A 20954-nucleotide genomic window follows, 5' to 3' on the forward strand; every position below is an offset into this window, starting at 1 on the left:
ATAAACACATATCCTTCATTAAGCGACCTCGATTCATCGACTTTTCATCCTATCATTGTCCGATTCTTCCAAAACCACTCCGAAAGCGTTTAAATAGCTATAGAAACCACCTGAAACATTAAAAAAAACACAAACAAAGCGTAATAGAGCACAAAATGGACAACTTATGTAATTGCGACCTAAAAAGCGACAAAAGACTCAAAAAGCAACTATAAAACTAGCATAATCGTGCCTATAAACACTATATAAATATGACTCGTCAGCGGACGAGTTCGAACTTGAAAGTCGACCCGTCCTTCAGACCTTTGAAAAAGTCTGTATAAGCGACCTTGTCAGACAGTCCTTGGATCTGGATTCTCATCAGATTGAACCGCTTGACGTAGGAGCGCAACCTTTCTCTATCCCCCTGCTGCACATTGCCTAAATCAAGGCTCGTTTTCTTTGCAGGGATGTTCATAGAGAAGTTAGAAGCAAACAAGAACGCAAGCGTCTTGAAGCTATTAATGCAACCAGTCGACAGATTGTCGAACCACTGTTGGGCTATGCCCTTCAAGATAGCTGGAAAACAGCGACACCATGCGGCATCATCCAACCCCTACAAGTACATGAGGTGGGTGTATGCCAGAAGGTGGTCATCTGGGTTGGTGGTACCATCATAGGTCCCAACCAACACATTTTTAATCTTGGCCGGCTGTTTGGCCTCGGCTATTTCCCTGGAGAACGCAGAGGGTTGTTCCCTAAGGTTTTGTAGCCGGAGTTGCCAGCCCATAGGCTGGTAGTTATACGCCGCTTGTCCTCTGAAGAAGGCAGGCAAGATGTAGGGCAAAGCAGGCGGCCTATATAATGGTTGTGCCATATACTACGCCAAATTGATTACATGGGGTCCCGACTGGACGAGAGGGCCACTGAACGGGGTCCCATGTACAGATTGAGAATTCCTCACAGAGGTATTCTGAAAGCTATCATGATAGGTCGACGTAGATGCCAACTCTGAAAGATGCTGGGTCTTCTTTTGCTCGATGTACTGCCGAGCATCAGAAAAAGTTTTCTTGCTACCATCCGGCTGTACATGCCGGATGGCTTTTCTTGTTACCATTTCTGGGAAACGTTGAGAGGTCGATCTGGGATCAAGCCTTCTCCTTTGGAGTAGGATGAGGAGTCGGCTGACGGTCCTTGACCGACTTCTGCTTTCCAGGTTGAGCTGGTTTCTTGGACGGTTGTTCCTTTCTAGGAGCATTCGACCGCTTGGTGATCAAATCTTTAATTTCACCCTTGAAGCTGCTCATGAATTTCATGAGCTCATCTCGGGTGACTGGGGCTGATCCTGCCACCTTGGATGGATCAGCCGGCTACCCTGAGGGCTTACTTGACTGTCCAGGGGGCCTGCTTGGACCCGCCTGGTTAGCATTGCGCTCTCGCATGTCTTAAGGACGGATGCGCTTAGAGATGAGGGACCCGTCATGGGCTATGTAGGTTTCAATGTCTCCATTATCACCAGAGTCATGGTCTGATTGGACCGGTACTTCCTCCGAAGGCCGATTGGTCTCTAGGGGCGGCACAGGGTGATCTTGTGAAGCCATCTTAGAGGTACTCTCCCCACAGACGGCGCCAAATGTTTCGGGTGTTTTTATGTCCCTTGGGAGAGTTACGACTCGAAGACTGGATTCGAGAAGGACGCCTATACCTGCAAAAACGAACGGAGCTCCGAATGGCCGGAGGTCCGCCTCCGAAGATTAAGTTAGTACGGAATCGGAGTAAAACGTGCGGAAAATAAGTTATCTGCTCGGATTCCGAGCTCAGGTGTTCTCTGTTTTAGAGGACAATAAATGCCTTAATGATTAAGACGTAATGATGGAAAGTTTCAAGATGTCCCAATTATTGGGGGAATCTCCCTATTTATAGGGTCCTAGGAAAACGTGCCTTACCCTAGGATTTGATGACCTAGGGATTAGGGTAGCGCCCCTTGGGATTTGGGCCTTGAACGCCGCCATTTCCGGGGGGCATATCTGAGTGACACGTGTCACCCATCTGGGGAGTCCAAGTGGGCACCTCCTAGAATGACACGTGCCATCCTCTCTTGGTCCACTTGGAGGTATTAATACCCCAAACCAAGAGATATGATATTAAAATGTACTCCCTCCGTCCCTATTTGATAGTCACTTATTCTATTTTTGGTGCCCCAAAATGTTAGTCACATTTGCTTTTTTTAAGTACAATCAATATTAAATTTTTACCAAAATTCTATCCAATTTGCAAAAATATTTGTGCAAATTTAATTTTCCCTTGTAAAATTTGATATCCCATATACTTTAATTACTTTATCTCTCTACGTTTTTGCATACCCAATGTAAATTTACTTTTTCAATGTACTTTTGCTACTTCTTATTCATGTTTATTAATTCCCGTGAAAATTTCCCAAAAGTGACTATCAAATAGGGACGGAGGGAGTTTTTTTTTTTGCCAAAAAATGAAGTATAACACTTATTAAAACACGACCGGATTTAGTAAATGTAACACTTATTAAAACACAGAGGGAGTAAAAAAATCACCATGTTTATTTTTTTGCGAGAAGAAACCTATTTCCTTAATTATCCTTTAATTAACTTAATTGGACTCTAATTTCCTCTCATTTCTTCTAATTAATCGGTAACCCACTCAATTACTAAGGGCTTGTTTAGCATCGTTTTTTGTTTTTTTTTTTTAAACAAAAAACCAAAAACAGAAAACAAGAAAAAAGATGTTTTCACTTCTATGTTGTCAGTTTTTAAAATTATCATGATTTTAATAAGTTTGACTAATTTTTAATTCATTATATGTCATGTATCATATGATTTTGAAAAACAAAAAACCATAAAACATAAAACCACAGTGATGCCACCACCCTAACCACCCCTTCCCCTTCTTCCTCCTTTTCCCCCTCCCTTGGAAGCAACCCCTTTACCCACTGGACCTGCCGCATAGATCCCCCACACCTTCAGCGACCTACCTCCACTGTCGGTTGACCCTCTCTTTCCCCCTTATCCTTGTTGGCGACCACCACCTCCCTTCGAATTTTTGGCCCTTATTTACTCAAACATACTCAAATCAAGTCCAAATTAATTGTAATTTGTTTCTAAATCACTCTAGCATCACGTACATAAAAGCCAAAAAAAGCCTCAATTGCAAGCAAGATGCACAAATTTAAAAACCCCCGCCCAAATCAATTTTCTAGGGATTTTCACATTCAAGGAGGTGGTTGTCTGGTAGTGCGATTAGGGGGAAAAGGAGGGTCTTTTGGCGGTGAAGGAGGTCGCCGAAGGTGTGGGGATCTAGATAGCGGGTCTGGTGGGGGAGGGGGTTGATGCCTTGGGAGGAGGAAGGAGGAGGAAGGGGAAAGGGAAAGGGAGGAGCGAGGAAGGAAAGGGGGTGGTGGGTTTTTTTATATATATTAATTAAATCTAATTATTTAGTAATTTGGTGGGTTAAAGGTAATTAGAAGAAATTAGAGTGTGTGTGTGTGTGTGTATAAGATTTAAATTATTTTACAAAATAATAGAGAATTAGTAAAAATAATTTTTAATCCTTAAATAAATATATAATAATTATTCTTGGTAAAAATACTTTCAGTTCAATAAAAATCATTTAAGTTTAATGAAAATCATTTCAAGTCAATAATAACGTAGATATCGATTTACAAACAAAACTACAAAAAGTTCACTATTATATAAATAAGCAATACAATTATTATATGTCTAACTTCTTGCATTATCGAAGGGATTATATGACTGTATTCAACATTTAAGCCAAAAAGTTTATCCAAATTTTTTTAAAAAAAATGGGTATCACCTGGGCACAATAATAGTATATTTATAGAGGAGTTTTTTTCCATAGATTTAGAGAGCCATATAAGATTATAATCAGATTTTAAAATGCCGCTTAAGATAAAGATTTTAGAGCACTATGTATGATTATCATTAGACTTTATCTAATATATCATATCACTAATATATAAAGTCGGTCTTGCAGCAGGCCACGAGACATCGACACTTGACATTCCAAATTTTCATCAAGTGTCGAGCCACGTAAGCAACAACTATGTTTTCAATACTTATATTAATAATGTACAAATTTATAATTGTTTTTTTTTACTTTTATAATCACTTTAGACCCAAAAAATTTGCAATGTATTTTAATTCGGATTTTCGGAATTGATCCAAATAACCGAATTGTAATTCGGATTGGATTGAGAAATTCATATCGGATTGGATTTGAAAATTAAAAACCGAATTTTATTTCGGATCGGATTGGATTTGTCTAAAATCCAAACCGAAAACCGAATCGACACCCTTAATTGTTAGTGCTCAAATTAAACAAGCGCATGAGAGTACCTGAATTATGAGTCAAATGTGAGGTCGCACGCGAGTCCATGTACCATCCATTGTCCGTATTTGCCAAATTCATGGATGAGAAAGCCGATCCTAACTCCATGAGAATGTATAATTGGCCATAGTAAGCTGGACTAGTCCTATAAGCTTGTTGCATTAGGCCACGAGCCGTAGGGGGAACTCTAGGAGATTGTTGCCCCATGGGCTGCCTAATTTGGCCAGGAGTTGTAGGGTATGGACAAGGAGGAGAGGCCCAACCTCCTTGCCATTGTTGTGACTGGCACTGTTGTGGGGCTGCATAGCTAGGCCACTGTTGTGGGGCCGACCCATTGACCTTGTTGATGGGTCGAATTTTGTTGTTGCTGTTGTGAGTTAATGAGTTGCTTAGAGTTGCCGCGACCACCACGTCATCAACCTTTTCCATCGCTACCCCGACCTGCAGACCGGCCACCACGTTCGGCACCTCGACCGCCACCGAAGCTGCGACCTCCCGGTGATGGCTGTTGTTGCACCGTACAATGGCGGAGCCACTATAGGAACATGGGGGGACAACTGTCCCCCCATTTTCTAAAAAAAAAAAAATAAAAAAATATTGATTTTAGTTAGCACAAAAAGATACAGTGAATACGTTTATATACATTACATAAACAACATATATCACAAAGTTATAAGATGGTCTAGTGGTTGTATGATTATCACCTGGGCACAATAATAGTATATTTATAGAGGAGTTTTTTTTCCATAGATTTAGAGAGCCATATAAGATTATAATCAGATTTTAAAATGCCGCTTAAGATAAAGATTTTAGAGCACTATGTATGATTATCATTAGACTTTATCTAATATATCATATCACTAATATATAAAGTCGGTCTTGCAGCAGGCCACGAGACATCGACACTTGACATTCCAAATTTTCATCAAGTGTCGAGCCACGTAAGCAACAACTATGTTTTCAATACTTATATTAATAATGTACAAATTTATAATTGTTTTTTTTTTTACTTTTATAATCACTTTAGACCCAAAAAATTTGCAATGTATTTTAATTCGGATTTTCGGAATTGATCCAAATAACCGAATTGTAATTCGGATTGGATTGAGAAATTCATATCGGATTGCATTTGAAAATTAAAAACCGAATTTTATTTCGGATCGGATTGGATTTGTCTAAAATTCAAACCGAAAACCGAATCGACACCCCTAATTGTTAGTGCTCAAATTAAACAAGCGCATGAGAGTACCTGAATTATGAGTCAAATGTGAGGTCGCACGCGAGTCCATGTACCATCCATTGTCCGTATTTGCCAAATTCATGGATGAGAAAGCCGATCCTAACTCCATGAGAATGTATAATTGGCCATAGTAAGCTGGACTAGTCCTATAAGCTTGTTGCATTGGGCCACGAGCCGTAGGGGGAACTCTAGGAGATTGTTGCCCCATAGGCTGCCCAATTTGGCCAGGAGTTGTAGGGTATGGACAAGGAGGAGAGGCCCAACCTCCTTGCCATTGTTGTGACTGCCACTGTTGTGGGGCTGCATAGCTAGGCCACTGTTGTGGGGCCGACCCATTGAATAAGATGGTCTAGTGGTTGTGTTGGGCCTTGAATAAGGCTTTTTGACACAGTTTACTATTTAATCAAGTACCGCCTTTTTGATAATGATAAATAATGTGCTATTCAACTACTTGTAATGAATACATATCTCCGTATTTTTTATCTCTTTAATTATGTGCGCCTAAATTCAAATTTTTTATTTTATATTGTTTGGAACTAAATTTCTAATTTTATTTTTACAGAACACATTGTAATAATTTTATTAGTCAAATATGTGGATGAAACTTATAAAAACTGAAATCCCTTTATATCTATATTCATATTGTTTAAACGCTTATTATTTGCTATTAAAAAAAACGCTTATTATTTGATAAATCTTATTTTTCGATTATTGGGATCACATAACTTACAATTGAGGTTCACCAACAAAAAAATATTTTTTTTTGTTGATAATTTTTCTTAATATGCAATGAAACTTATAAAAACTCTTCTTTTGCCATATAGGAATAATTGTGTTGTCCATAACAAAAATATATATTAATCAATTTATGTGATCATCTTTTTTTCTTAAAATTTTTGTCGATTTTATTAAACATTTAAAATTTGTCCCCCCCAGATTACAAATCCTGTCTCCGCCACTGGCGCCGTATTACCGCCAGAATTGGAGGATTGATCTTGTTGCACCACAAACGACGTGTGAGAAGTGGAGTTTTGGTCGTTAGCTCGACGAGACTCCTCAAGAAGCAACCAAGATCTCGTGGTATTGAAAGAGGGAAGCGGGTCTGTTTGTTAAATGAGAGTAGCGACGGTGTCGAAGTCCGTGTTTACCAACCCGGTAACAAGTCGAATTACAAGCTTATTTTCCGAAACAGGGTGATCAATATTGGCAAGTTGATCGGATAAGCTCTTCAACTGTTGACAGTAAGCATTAACACTTGAAAATTTGCTAAGGTGTAGCATATTAAACTATTAAACTGCGTTTCAAGATAGACAGCCTGAAAATTCTTGTTATCTTGAAAAATTTCCTTGAATCGGTTTCGAATTTCTTGAGCGGTGGTTTTCCGAGATTAAATCGTTTCAAGGAGGTCCGTATAGATGGTGCTGTAAATCCACTGTTTAACAATAACATCTAAACGTGTCCATAAAGAGTCCGAAATATCGGTAGGACGGGAAACAGTAGAGTCAGTGTGATCTAACACATTGTAGGCGGAAGCATGGTTCTCAAAAAGCTCAACCCAATTTGAGTAATAGACCTTCTCATAGTCAAGAACATGTTGGGGAAAATGGTTTACAGGGTCACAAAAATTGCAACGAACTTGAACAAATTAACACTTCGAGGCCTGAACAAATCAATTTCCCAAAGTAATTAGTTCGACCCTGATTAAACACAACGGGTATTACGAAATTACTAGGAGATACAACGAAGACAACTACAATAGTGTGTAGTATATTTGTGGACAAATGTAAAACAAAACTTTGAGAAATATGATGATGACAAATTAATGTTGCAATCGGTCTTCAAAGGTTCTGACAACATATATATATATATACACATACTAAAGCAAAAATAAACCACCAGCCATGCAAAAATAACTGTCATGTTGAAGGAAAACCGTCATATGGAATAACTGCCATATTTTAACAAGCGAAACCGTCATATGGCAATAACTGCCATATTAACATAACTGCTATATTAACGTTTAATGGGTTTCTCGTTGCCGAGAACAATCTTAAATTCCTTCAACATATTATTTGCTTTAATAATCTTTTACTAATTAATTTATAACACCTTTGCCTAAGTAAACTAATTAATTAACATGAATTTTGTCTAAATTCTCAAAATTATTCAACAGAACAAGGGGAATTGCATTCTTTATATTATTCACTGCCAACGCGGGGTGAAACTTTGATGAGTTAGGTGGTGGAGGGGGCGTTGATTCATCATCCTTAGCCATGGTGATAGGCAGAGAACAAAAGAAAGAGATTGGGAAAAAAAACAAGTGCTTGCTAGAAGACAAAATAGCCGATGAAACAAAGCGGTAAAGGATTTTGGTTAATCAATTAACCAAAAAATAAGAGCGGAAGCTAAGGTCCCAAATTAAAACCAAAAAAGAAACCAAAAAAATTGGGGAAAAAAATTGAGATCTAAAACCTAAGTTGTGATACCATGTTGGATTTCGGGAAAACTCTTCAGATTGGAGTGTGTACCATTGATCAATATATATAGTGTTACAATAATAGTCCTAATCTTGTTAGGAATCCTAGTATGATAAATATACAAACTATATCAAAAATATATACAATATATCCTAGCTCTGCAACAAATATTATCGTAATCCTATAATATCTATTAGAAGAGAATTGGGTTTTGGTGTGAAGAATATGAGAGGTATGAAGGGGGTATTTATAGGCTCATGAATGAAAAAATTATGGTATAGTAGGAGAATGTAGAAAGAATTATGGTAAAAAATTAAGGAAATTACTTGGAGAAGAGAGTTAAAGAATTATGGAAAGTTTAATATTAAGGTGATTAATTAATTTAAGGAAAGTGTGTTGTCATAAAATATAATATGGCAAAAGAGATTACTTGTAGAATAATCAAGGAAGATATAAGGTAACAAAATAAAATGATCAAATCTTTGTGAGATAGAAAAGAGGAATTAAGGAAATAAGGAATTTGAGGAAGATATTTAAATACAAAACTAACAAAATAATTAACCCAAAATTAGCATATGGTGGCCGAAATATTTGAGCTTCCATAGCTTCAAAATTTCGGACATCCTTGTAGTATTTAGGGAAATATTTTGCTAGATTTAAGGCTTAAAAATAAGAAAAAATTGTCAAAAATAATACAAATTTTGAGCAATCCGCCAAAAACAAATCAAACTTTAGATTATTTCTAAATAATACAAACTTTGGGAGGTATCTACTTTAAACAAGTTATGACCGGTTAGTGACTTGATTAATAGGTATATGGGACACGTGTCATTGTTTAATTGATTTGACAATTTAATTTAAATTTTTTATTTTTTTATTTAATGTTGTTTGAAAAGATTTAAATTTTATTATTATTTTTTAAAAATAATACCCCCCCCCCCCTCCTACCAACCACCCATTCCTTTCCCTACTGCCCATCCCCTTTCCCCGGTGCCAACCCTTCGGCGACACCCGGGGCGACGCCTCAATCCCCTCCCCCAGGGCAGTGACTCCAATAATTCCGGCATCCTACCTCTCCCACTCCCTTCCCCGACTCCCACCCACCACAAAAACCCACGAAATCCCCCTCCCTCCCTACGAAAACCCACGAAACCCTTAATTGCCCATTCGCCCGCCCATGAAATCCTACCGACTAGGGTTTTCGAGGGCGGGAGAAAGAGCAATTATGGGTTTTCGCATGTAGAGAAGGGGTTTCGTGGGTTTTCGTCGGGAAGGAAAGGGGTTTCAAGGAGAGGGTTCAGTGATGGTGGTTGGGGGAGGGCGAATGGGCTGGGTGGCGATAGCAGGGCTGGCGCCGTTGAGGGTGGAATTAGGGGAAGGAAGCTGCTAGTGGTGGGGAGGTTGAGTGGTTTTTTTTCCTAATTATCAATATAATTAATTATTAATGTTAATTAATTTTTCATTAAGTGTTAATTGAATTTATATATAAAAAAAAAAAAAAAATACCGGTCATTTAGGTTGTAGGTAAAATGACCCGTTTAAAGCAGATTCCCCTTAAAGTTTGTATTATTTAGAAATAATCAAAAGTTTGACTTGTTTTTGGTGGATCACTCAAAGTTTGTATTATTTTTGACAATTTTTCCTAAAAATAATTGTGTAAATAATATTTATTGTACAAAATAATTAATTAAAAAGATACCAAATAAATTAACCTAGAAAATCAGATTTTCCACACAAGGAAAATCCAAAAATCTTAGTCAATCATTAGGAATTTTTGGACCTATTAATTAAATAATAAAATATAGTTTTTGCTTTAATTAAAATATCCGAAATATATAAATAATCCGATTTTTTAAAATAAAAAATAAATGGACAATAAATCTTATCCAAAATCCAAAAATAATAATCGAGTTTTTAAATACTTTTGGCGCCAAAATTCAAATATCATTTTAGCTCAAAATTCAAATAGTAAAATAAAATACTAAAATACCCTTTCAAGAGAATACTAATTAATTAGAAAATACGTTTCAAAAATACGGGATATTACAATTAATTTCTTTTATAATTAATAATTCAAGTGTCACGTAAGCAAATTGGCAAATTTTTAAGTTTAAATCAAAACTAATTAAATATAAAATATTATCTTTAAATATAAAATATTAGGAATATATAACAATTAGGACATAAATACAAAAAAATTATTTAAAAAAATTCAAAAATATTGTACCTCACACCAGTTTCTTGTTTAAAGATTATATTTTATTTTTTAATTAACATAACCAATTAAATCTATATATATACATACATATATGTATATATATACATACATATATGTATTTATATATATACATACATACATACATACATACATATGTGTGTGTGTGTGTATATATATGTGTGTAAATATATATATAGTAGTTAACAAATTGGACAATATAAATGGAGTGTTGGTTTAGTTTTTTCGAGCTACAATACACTTTATAGTGCATCAAAAATCGAAAGATTAATATAAAATATGTATACTACTTTAATTTGTTTCACGTTATTTTTTAATTTCAAAATTAATGTAATTTGTTTCAGGTATATAAAATAAATTTTTTTTTTTAATGAATTATAATATTGATTGAACTGACTTATTATATATATTTAAAAAAAATAGATTTTTTTAATGGATTTGCTAAGACATTACAACAAAAATAAAAGTTATGAAAATCTCAACTTCTCTCATGCAAGATTTAATAGGGAGTTTTATAACTTTCATTAGAAAATAGTGATTGTTTCAAATCGAGTTAAGTTAGTAGTGTTTTAGTTGGTTAATTGGTTATCATACATAATGTTTTTTTGGGTGTAATTCAATGAAAAGTGTTCTAAAAATAGATATTGCGAATTAACAATATATTTTATTCTCCTTTGATTTTATATATAGGTCTACTAATCTTTTAGTCACGTTATTGAAAAACTGCAATTAGTAACTCAAAATGTTGCGTTTGTTATCATAATTGTATAATTGGGTACTAGAACTGTTGTAGTTAGGAATGATTGAAGTTGTTATGCATCTACTTTGATTGTTTTTTTTTTTATTTTTGGTACATTGATGATTTGGATAGATGACGGGTTATGTGTTTTGATGATTAGAGATGTTGAGATATTATTAAATGTCTACAAATAAACACTCATGATTAAAATTTTTTACAAAAAAAAATATTAATAATTTCATAGTGATATTCTAAACACTCGTAGTATAATTTACCTAATCCTAAACAATATAAAATTACCATAAATTCATCTTAAAATATCACTAAGATATACTTCGTATTATTATTCTAAATTATATCATAATAATAAAATGTATTTTGAAAACAAAAATAAAATAGTAGATTTTTTGAGTTTCTATTCTCAATCTTATTTTTCAAGATCATGGGAAATAACAAATATGAATATTTTTCAAAATCATGGAAAACAACAAATATGAATATTCTCATTCTTATTTTTGAATCATGGGAAACAACAAATATGATTATTTTAACTTTTTTCTTGAAATATTTATATATATAAAAAAGTGTTTAATGGAAAAAGTGATCTTAGGCTTGTTTGGTTATATAAAAACTCATGGAGAAAAAGAAAAGTATAGAAGTATAAAGAAGGGAGAAGTGAGGAGTAAGGAAAATATGTCATACCTTGTTTTAAAAATGCAAATGAATTTCATTTTCTTATATATAACTTTTCATATACATACACCTCAGTTCTACATCTCCAAACCTTAAATAAAGCCTATTGCGTGCTCGCCTTTCTAAAATCTTGTGAAAATTTTCTTTTTAGTATCCTCTAGGGTTCGTTGTCCAAAACCAACCTAGAGTTGCCAAAAGTGGGCGTCCAACCCACACCACTAGCATCCAAGGCACGTTCTTGGTGTGCACTAGAAATGCATGGTAGACACATGTCTTGGGAGGCATGCGAACGGATAGTTATCCCCATATGGTTAATTTCCTTTAAATTTCCCTATATTTTGCCTCTATTAAGAGTTCAACAATTTACAAAGCATACTGAACCTCAACTAAAATATATACTAATCATTTGAGCAAAAATTAAGCATAAATAATTTTAGATAGACACTAATGAGTCTACTAATCACATATGTGCCGACAATACTCCTAAGCATTTGGACTTTATTTGAAGCAAGATTGAAGTTTGATCTAAGGATCTGTCTAGGTCAAAGAAAATTTAGTTAATTACTATCTAGATCAAAGCCCCCATACCCTCTCTAGTACCGAACATTATTATACTATCTTTGTTACTGAAATACCTAACTTGGCAGCAAAGTTAAAGCCATGGGGATGAATGTAAATGCGACATTCTTAGTCTAATTCGTTATTAGCTCTCTACCTCATTATTTTGGCCAATTCCAGGTGAACTATAACACCATTAAGGATATTAAATGGATTTTTTCAGTGATTAAAAGCTATGTTGGTTCAAGAAGAGGGAAGATTAAAGATATGAAGGATCAAACAATCCATCTTGTAAGACATGATGTTTACAAGAACAAGATGAAAGATAAGACTTTTATAAAAGGTCATAAAACTCAAATCCAAAAGGAAAAGAAGTATTTTTAATGTAAGAAATCTGGACACTTCAAGAAATAATAGCTTGGCTTGAGAGAAGAAAAATATGCATTATTACAGTTGTTTTGAATCGAAACTTATACAAGTGCGTAAAAGTACTTAGTCGTTTGATTCTGGTGCTACCACTCGTGTGTCTCATATTGAATAGGGATTTTATCCATCCCATTAGACAGAACTGAGCAGTATTTGTTCATGGGAAGCAAGATGAACTATGAAGGCACGAATAAAAAGAATTGGGACTATGTATTAATTTTAAACACTGGATGTTGTTAATATCTTAAAAGATGTCTTTCTGTTCCAAATTGTGCTAAAAATCTTGTATCTATCAGTAGTAATTTGGATGATTTAGGATTTTAAATTAAATATAGATATGGTGGATTTTCATTGTACAAGAATAATTAAGTATATGGTAGTGGTACTTTGATTGATTCACTTTGCAGGTTCAATCTTGATAATAAATTTTTAGAATCCTTGTTTTATATAGAAAGTCAAGGCATTAAGCGAGCGTAGTGCATCGAATGAAAATTCTGCTTTCTCATGGCATCAAAGATTGGGTAATTTCCAACAAGATGTTAATGAGTTGATGAAAAATGATATTCTTCCTCAATCATTCTTAGTGATTTAAATATGTGTATTAATTGCATCAAAGGAAAGCAAATTAAGCACGCACATAGTAAGGCAGTTCCTAAACACCTTATGAGTTATGGACGGGAAAGAAACCTAGCTTAAGGCATATACTTGTTTGGGGTTGCCCAACTGAAAAGGCCGAGATGTAAACCAAATCTTCTCCTAGAATATTTAAGTTAAGCCACTAAATCCAAGTACTCTTATCACTCATTTGTCATTTGATCAGGGGAAATTTCCTAGTCCAAATCATATGATACCTAACAAGTAAGTACTTACTATAATAAATTAGGGTTATCATTTTATCAAGCTCAATGTACTTCATATATAGTCAATTAGAAATAGTGTAATGAAAGGTGTTTGTTCATGATTCTTAAATATAGATAAACTAGTTATTCTTGACCTTTTTAGTTAAATATGAGCTCTATCTCAAAACTATCAACTTATTTACAACCTTAATCAGTAGTTGTCGATCTTTTCTAGAATCATCCTTAATACTAACAGAGTCAGCTAAAAAACTATTCAAGATCGACTCAAAAGTTTTAAATGCCCAACATCTAATAGCTCAACTAAAAAAATTTAAATGTCCAACATCTAATAGCTCAACTTAATGATTTGTATATAAGCATTAAATATACTACCTTCGTTTGGTACTCCTATTAGTTTAGGAATACATGATAAAATCACATACAAATTAGTGTAATTAATGAAAATATTTCATTAATACTTTCCTCTTTTGGCCTTTTATTCAAAGCCCTTCGGGTTATATATATATATATATATATATATATATATATATATATATATATATATCATTTTCCAAAAAAATAAATAAATTACAACTTAAAAAATAAGTTTTACCCCGTGTAGAAATAAATTGAATTTGAGAATTCAAGATCCAAAAACTCGAGACTTGAGGCTCAAGCTCATACTTGAATAAGCTCGGTTCATTAACACCTATAATTACTCTGTATGTAGTTAAAATAAAATAACTATCGACAAACATAATTAGGATTATTGTCTACTACTTGTCGTGTATATTACCCAAAGTCAATATCAGTATATCTCATTGAGTATACAAATATCATACTCCTATTAGAATTGTGATTAAATATTTGGAAAGTGGGCCCTTTAAATTCCATGTTCTTCACCAATTCTTTAAAACTTCAACTTCACCCCATCAAACCCACTCTAAGGAATCTTCTTCAATTTTTGTAGTCTTCTTCTTCTTTCCAACCTTTTTAATCTCTTTCCTACTCATCTTCAATCCTCACAAAAAATCAGGTACCTAATTCTTTTCTATTATTTTCTACTTTGATTTTGTTTAATTTTTTAATTTTGATTATTATGTCTTATGTATTGGTTTTTGTTGATTGTATGACTTTTTTTTTTTTTTTTCTAATAAAGTTGTTATCTTGATTGTATAATTTGATTGTTCGTCTGAATTATTTGATGAAAGTTGCTGTTTTTCTGGTTTTTTTCGTGATTATACTTTAATTTAATTAAACCCACCATTAATTCGTGATGGAAATTCGTGGTAAATATCTTGATTATTAATTGTATGAATAATCAATTCAATTGATAAAGAACTTTTCTTGTTGTGGAAATTACCATGAATTAGTTGAATTTATCATCGCAATTTTGTGAAAATTTCTCTGTTTTTATTTGAGAATCATGGTTGACCTCAAAATTTCTAATCTGGCCTGAAAATTCGATTAAGAAGTTAATTAGTTGATATTTTAAACTGGATTTTTCAATTCTTTATAAAACCTAATTAGGAATGGATGATGATGTACCTGCGTTGTACTTGTTGTTGTTGTAATCAAATTTTTTGATTCTTAGGCTTTGGATTTCTGATTTATGACCTACAATCTTCTTAATGTTTCATCAATTGCCAATAGTTATTATTATAGACATAGAGAGACTTTTTTGAACCAAGCTTCTTATGTTTTAATTCAGGAACCATGGATGTCCGAATCGGGCTTGTACTTCTTTTAGTTTTAGCTGGTAATTTGGTGTGTGATGCTAGAAGTTTAGCAGCTTCGGATGTTTCAGGTAATAATTCAGCTTTATCTTTGCTGCAGATTATGTGATCACTTCACCGTGTTTGATATCTTTTTAGCTCAAATTTCATGGTTATAGCTTGTGATTTTGTGAATTCTCTGTGATTATGATATAAGTATCTCTGTGATTATGATATAAGTATCTGATTGATACTGCTATTGTTACAAATGTTTTTGGTGCTGCGTACCTTAATTGTTTACGGAATCTGTTTCTATATTCTTCTGTTTGTTTACATTAATTCACAGAATCTCTGAAACAATAGGGATTGTTAAATTTCGTAGCTTATTTATATCTCCATTGTATTATTAAATTAATGACTATGTCCATGCATATGGCATACTGGCCATATGAACTCAATATTGATACTGATTTAGTTCCTCATATAGGCCCCTGCCTTGGATGTGTCACCAAATTTCATTCGATTGATGAATTTCAGAACTACCTTCAAATATTATGGCTACATGTGTATGTCCCATGATTTTATGTGATTTTTTCTCTTTTCCAATGTCATTGACTGTTGGGTTTGAAAGGTCGAGGTATCCTTTTGGAGTATTGGAAATAATTGGCATGTTTTTTAGGTTTCGATTTCCTTTTTCTTTTTTTCATGTTGCTTTGGATTATATGTGCCTTGGCTGGATTGGATTTTTATTGAGGCTATTGAGATGTGATGGAAGGTCACAAATTTAGCATACTTGGACAATGCCCTATAATTTTTTTCTTTTCAGTTTTGTTGGCATACTGATACTCTCATCTAGGTTCTGGTACTAAAAATATGGAGAAAGATATTTATGAATTTGTGTTGTGATGTGCTGCTGTCTTTGTGAGAGCCATCTTGAATCGTATGTTGAGTTAATAATTGCATGAAAGACATTTGACTTTGGAAATAAAGAGGTTGGTAAAGAATTGAGGGCCATATGGACCTCATAAAGCTTTTTGTAGTGACCAAAAAAACAAGTACAACCAGTACCAAAATATTGTAATTGCTTAGTTTTCTATGCTTACATATCCTAGGAAAGTTCCAAGAAACTTTATGATGGGATCCTATTATTTACTACAAATTTTTTACTTCTGTTTGATTATTAATGTTAATTGTTAAAGGATCTCAACTCCCTACAAGATGATGTTGTCTTGATTCTTGAACTAGTTATCAGTTGCTGGTGTAGTCAGTTGATAATCTGATGTCCTACTTTCAGGTTTGGAAATTGCCGGACCTATTGATGTCTGCACTATGTGTGAAGAGTATACCACATTGGCTCTTGACTACCTTAACCAAAACAAGACCCATAATGAGACTATGGAGTCCCTTCACAAGGCCTGCTTACAAATGCATGGTTTGGCGAAGCAGGTATTGAGCTCTTCAAGGCAGAATAAGTTTGTTAGCTCTGCCAAAATCTGTGCAATTCTTCTGTTCTCCACTGTTGTTTCTTTGCTATCTTTCATTAATATTTTTGCATCAACTTATTTATATTTCTTGTATGTTGGTTCCCTTTCTATAAGTTTCCTCATAATAATTTTAGGTGAAAGTAGTTGCTTCATGTGATCAGTCAAATTCGAAAACTGGTCTGATGATTGTTACATGGTTTCTTAACATGTCAAAATATAGTTTTTGCTACATTAATTCCTGATTGATAATTGGCTCATTAGAAGATGTTTAAGATGTGTCATACACAAGTGAACTGTGCTAGTTGTTTTATGTCTTATTGGAAGATCATTTGCGAATGTAAAGCTCAAATTGAAGAGGGTTGTGAAGAGAAGTAAATGGTTTGAGGCTTAGATGTCTTTCTTTACACTTTTGTCTGCCCTTTCAGTTATTGAAGCCGTAGCATAGTATCACCCCATATATTTGATCCCTCAGCAAATATATCTTGATACTGTGTCATTATTGTAATATTAGTCGTTACTTTACAGTTGGCAGGCTAAGGTTTTAAACTGTTTTTTTTTTCCTCCTCTTTTGGCAGTGTACATTGTTGGTGAACTACTATGCTCCTCTTTTCTTCTTAGAGGTTTCATCAGTCGAACCTGAAGGATTTTGCAAGAAAATTGATCTCTGTAGAAATGTTATGGTGTCCTCCATTCCTGAAAAGAAAAATAAATGCGATCTTTGCCACAGAGCTGTTGATGAAGCTCTTGACAAGCTGAAAGACCCCGACACTGAGGTCAGTACTTGTCTTTGTTATTGTATTTTCTAATGAATCGAGTATTACTTGCTCTTGTAGTCCTGTTTTAGGATTGAATAGATGCTAAATGCAAGTTCCAACTCTCCCAAACCTTTCCTTTCCCATTCCCTACCCAGGTTTGACAAAGAAACACGTCTTTTATTGTCAATTAGCAACTAAGGTTCTTGTTGTAGATTGATTTTTATAAGAAGATACCTTGATTTTCTTATTGTAGAGTGACTAATCAAAGCAGATACCTTGGCTTTTACAGTTTCATCCTCCCTCTGTCCCAGCTCGAGGTTAATATTGGTATGGAGCACAGAAATTAAGGTGGAGAAAGTAGAGTGAAAAAATAATAATGTACTTGAATTAAATTTTAAAAAAAATTGAGAGAAAGAATTGGCCATTAGTTGAATGTTAACGTTAGTGGGGATCTGTGTTGAGCTGTTAAGCTGCTTGACAAAATCTCTGACATATTATTGTATGGACTGTTTTTTTTTTTTTTTTTTTTTTTTTTGGGGGGGGGGGGTGTTTTGTGAGACAGAGAGAGAGAGAGAGAGGGAAGAGGGGGGGGGGGGGGTATACTCGTATGGTAGATGCACATTGGTTGCATTATGAGTATAACCTGTGTACATTTTGGTTTCGTAGGCAAATTTGTTTATTTATTTATTGTTTTTGTGTGTGTGTGTGTGTGTGTGTGTGTGTGTTCTTTCTTATTGTTATTCCGGCCATTAATAGCAGTATTCCACCTTGACATTTATATTCAAGTAATTGCCAAGTAAATATATTAAAGTTTGATTTTTTATAATAAAGTAACTTGTTTTTGATGTGTATATAGTCACTTGTGACAGAGTAAATGATTTAGCAGATTAGCGAAGATGGTGATTGAAATATTGATAGCGTTTTTTTCCTTAATGTAGCTTCTAGTTGTCTTAACTATCAAGTCATTCACCAAACTCATTTTCTGATTATTTGTATACAGCTAGAGGTAATTCAGATCCTACTGAAGGCTTGTAATGCTGTAGGACGCTACACAAAGAAGGTACGAATATTTTATTGCATTGCATCCAGTAACCCCTAAAAATAAAAAATATCTTCATTCTTTAGTGTCATTTTTCCGTTTGCCTTTCGTACTACCTTTCATTTACAGGACTGAAAAAGCTTGAATGATTCTGAGCTTTCCTTTTCTTTGTGTGTGTTTTACCAGTGTAAATCCATGGTGTTCGAGTTTGGACCTCTTATCCTTGTTGACGCACAGAAGTTTATTGCAAAAGTCGACCTCTGCTCCACATTCCATGCTTGCAGTAAGCACAACAACGCTGAGACAGAACAAGAGACAGTTGAGGGGAAAATCGAAATGGTGACTTCATCTTAAATATCTTAATGTCGTGTTGTATAATATCTTTCTAAACAAAGTGCGTTTCATTTTACGCAAACATGCTTATGGTATGTATTTTTTATGGCCAGAAAGACCGTCATATTCTATTGTACAGAAGCACTCACCGATGTGCTAATAATACTTCGTAATCTTGAAACTATGTTTGGAATATTCAGTTCTTCCTTTTCTCAAGTAGGTTTATTCTTCAGCCTAATACAAGTACAAATAGCATATGATCATTCTAAGAGAATATTCTGTTGCTGCTTAGTGATTGACATGGACATTTGCACTTGTTAATATGAGTAGGTGCATGACATCATTGATCATCTCTCTTCTTAGAGCGTTTTTTAGGGTGTTTTGCTGACACGGTGACACCTTCGAAAGCTAACGAGGCCATTTTTTCGGGTGTCTTAGGTGGTGTTCGTGTGACTAGGCTGTCATCCCCTTAGTTTATCATTGATCATCTCTCTTCTTACTGTTCCAATGACCACATTCACTGCACCAGCAGCTATGAAGGGCAATCCAAAAGTTCAGGCCATTTGAGTCCAATTTTGATCACAATTTCCAATTAATTTGGATGAGTTTGTTGCAAAGTTGGTTGAAGATTTGAAGGAGATTTTTTTTTTTTAAATGTTTGGGAGACCCTTACCAACAGGTAACTAGTGAGGTGGTAGTGGTACCACCACAAACCATTGCCAACAGCCATGACAAACCCCTACATAAAAACTCACTTCACGAGATTCTCATAAAGACTCTTTTGAATTAATCTAGTGTAAATTAAATATGCTACATCCGTTTTGTATTATTTACAGCAAAGAAATATTTTATGTCTAACAAATAATACTTTTTAATACAAATAATGAGATACATCAGTTGTAAAATCTACAATGTGTGGTTCCTGCAGGCAGGTGCATGATCCGCATGGTGCATCCCTTCTAAAAAAAAGCGGAAAGAACATTGCATAAAAATGTAAAGAACATTTAGTTAAAGTGAAAAGAACATGTTATAGAATTGTAAAGAATATTGTATAGAAATGTAAAGAACATGTTTTAAAGTGAAAAGAACATGTTATAGAATGTTAAATAATGTTCATTATCTTCATGTTCTTTGATTGTCAGTTTATTTGTGACATAATATTAATTGTTTATTTTGAAATATTCTTTTAATTTTGTCTTTAGATTATGGGGGTTGAATAAAAGTAATGTTCATTACATTAAATTATCATTATAGGAGATCAAAAATTGGGGTCGGGCCGAGCCTTAACATAATATCTCATGCCCAAACCCGGAAAATATAGCGGGCTTTTCGAGCTTTTTCGGGTCGGGTTTGGATTTTTAACTAAAAATACATTTTTAGGCTTGCCTAAACCCGCCTTATTTTCGAGCCGGATCGGGCCAGACTGAAGTTGACCATCTCTAATTATCATGTTCTTTATTAATATTATGAATGTTCTTTAGATATATATAAAGAACATAAAGTTTGATGTTTTTTCACAATAGCTATATGTTCTTTACAAAACTTCTATGTGTTCATTATAATACAACTATACATGATGTTCTTTATAAAATAACTAGATGTTCTTAATAAAATAACTGTATGTTCTTTACTGAACAACTAAATGTTCATTCTGCCTTTTTAAAAAAAAAACGGATACACGAAGCATTGTGCATCCGCCTCCATGGAAAAAATTTAAAAAATATAGGGAGTAAAGCTTCAGCTAATTTAAATAAATATTTGCTTATTTCAAAATTGATACCCTTTTTTTTTTTCCAAAAATCCTTATTTCAGTAATGAATTTTTTTTTTTAAAAAAAAATCATATTTGAAAAGACACACATTAATACAAATCTATTGATATTATTTGATTGAAATTTTTTTTTATTTAAAACTTTAATGTAAAAACATAAAAATTCAGTCAAATTAGAAAATCATCACACCCCACCAAATCGAAAATTCAGACGGGCTAACAACAATATCGACTGAAAATTAATCCCGAATCTCAGCCCTAAGGATTATTGAATAGGATTGGAGAATATCC

At 34.0% G+C, this 20954-nt stretch overlaps 1 protein-coding gene across 1 annotated transcript; it reads left to right on the forward strand.

Moving 5' to 3' along the window:
* The first annotated feature begins 14406 nt into the window (after nt 1-14406).
* LOC145572645 (uncharacterized) lies at nt 14407-19092 on the forward strand. Its single transcript, XM_081631606.1, has 6 exons — nt 14407-14603; nt 15279-15374; nt 16577-16728; nt 17342-17539; nt 18522-18581; nt 18747-19092. Exons 2-6 carry the CDS (start codon nt 15284-15286, stop codon nt 18912-18914), a joined length of 669 nt encoding a protein of 222 aa, XP_081487732.1. The 5' UTR covers nt 14407-14603; nt 15279-15283; the 3' UTR covers nt 18915-19092.
* Nucleotides 19093-20954: the final 1862 nt, after the last annotated feature.

The sequence above is a fragment of the Chenopodium album genome, chromosome 12 (assembly GCF_948465745.1).
Source record: "Chenopodium album chromosome 12, dcCheAlbu1.1, whole genome shotgun sequence".
NCBI lineage: Eukaryota > Viridiplantae > Streptophyta > Magnoliopsida > Caryophyllales > Amaranthaceae > Chenopodium > Chenopodium album.

Bases quoted from the DNA above. Each gene is read 5' to 3' on its own strand.
- LOC145572645 (XM_081631606.1), top strand. From the start codon at position 15,284: ATGGATGTCCGAATCGGGCTTGTACTTCTTTTAGTTTTAGCTGGTAAT. The intron at 16,729-17,341 runs GTATTGAGCTCT...CTCTTTTGGCAG, and splicing joins TGCATGGTTTGGCGAAGCAG to TGTACATTGTTGGTGAACTA. The intron at 18,582-18,746 runs GTACGAATATTT...GTGTTTTACCAG, and splicing joins TAGGACGCTACACAAAGAAG to TGTAAATCCATGGTGTTCGA.